This window comes from Morone saxatilis, unplaced genomic scaffold (assembly GCF_004916995.1).
Source record: "Morone saxatilis isolate NCDOM2014 unplaced genomic scaffold, NCSU_SB_2.0 Contig4, whole genome shotgun sequence".
NCBI classification, from domain to species: Eukaryota; Metazoa; Chordata; class Actinopteri; family Moronidae; genus Morone; species Morone saxatilis.
This window is the reverse complement of record NW_023339984.1, coordinates 10,373,612-10,373,829: the sequence shown is the minus strand read 5'-3', so window position 1 is coordinate 10,373,829 and position 218 is coordinate 10,373,612. Positions and strand designations below refer to the sequence as shown.

The following is a 218-nucleotide window of genomic DNA, read 5'->3' as shown; positions in this document are numbered from 1 at the left end:
AAATAGAAGCAGCCATATTGTAATTAGGGGAAAAGACATGTGCTGATATGCTTGCTATGAAATGATACCCTCTCATTTGATGCCTTCTCCATCCCTCTCCATCTCTGTTATAGCGGAGGAGTGTGTTTCATACTGCCAGCCCTCACAGGTTAAAGTCAGGATGAACCTGGAGACTTATTGTCTCAAGGACTACGGTTAGTTATTATTATTATTATTAT

General features: G+C 39.9%; 1 protein-coding gene across 1 annotated transcript in view; it reads left to right on the top strand.

The window, feature by feature from the left end:
- Positions 1–218, top strand: part of ntn5 (netrin 5) — a gene marked incomplete in the record, with an annotated part of 15,825 nt that overhangs the window by 14,272 nt on the left and 1,335 nt on the right. The window contains 1 exon segment of the mRNA XM_035675455.1: positions 114–194. Coding sequence (XP_035531348.1) covers positions 114–194 — 81 coding nt within the window.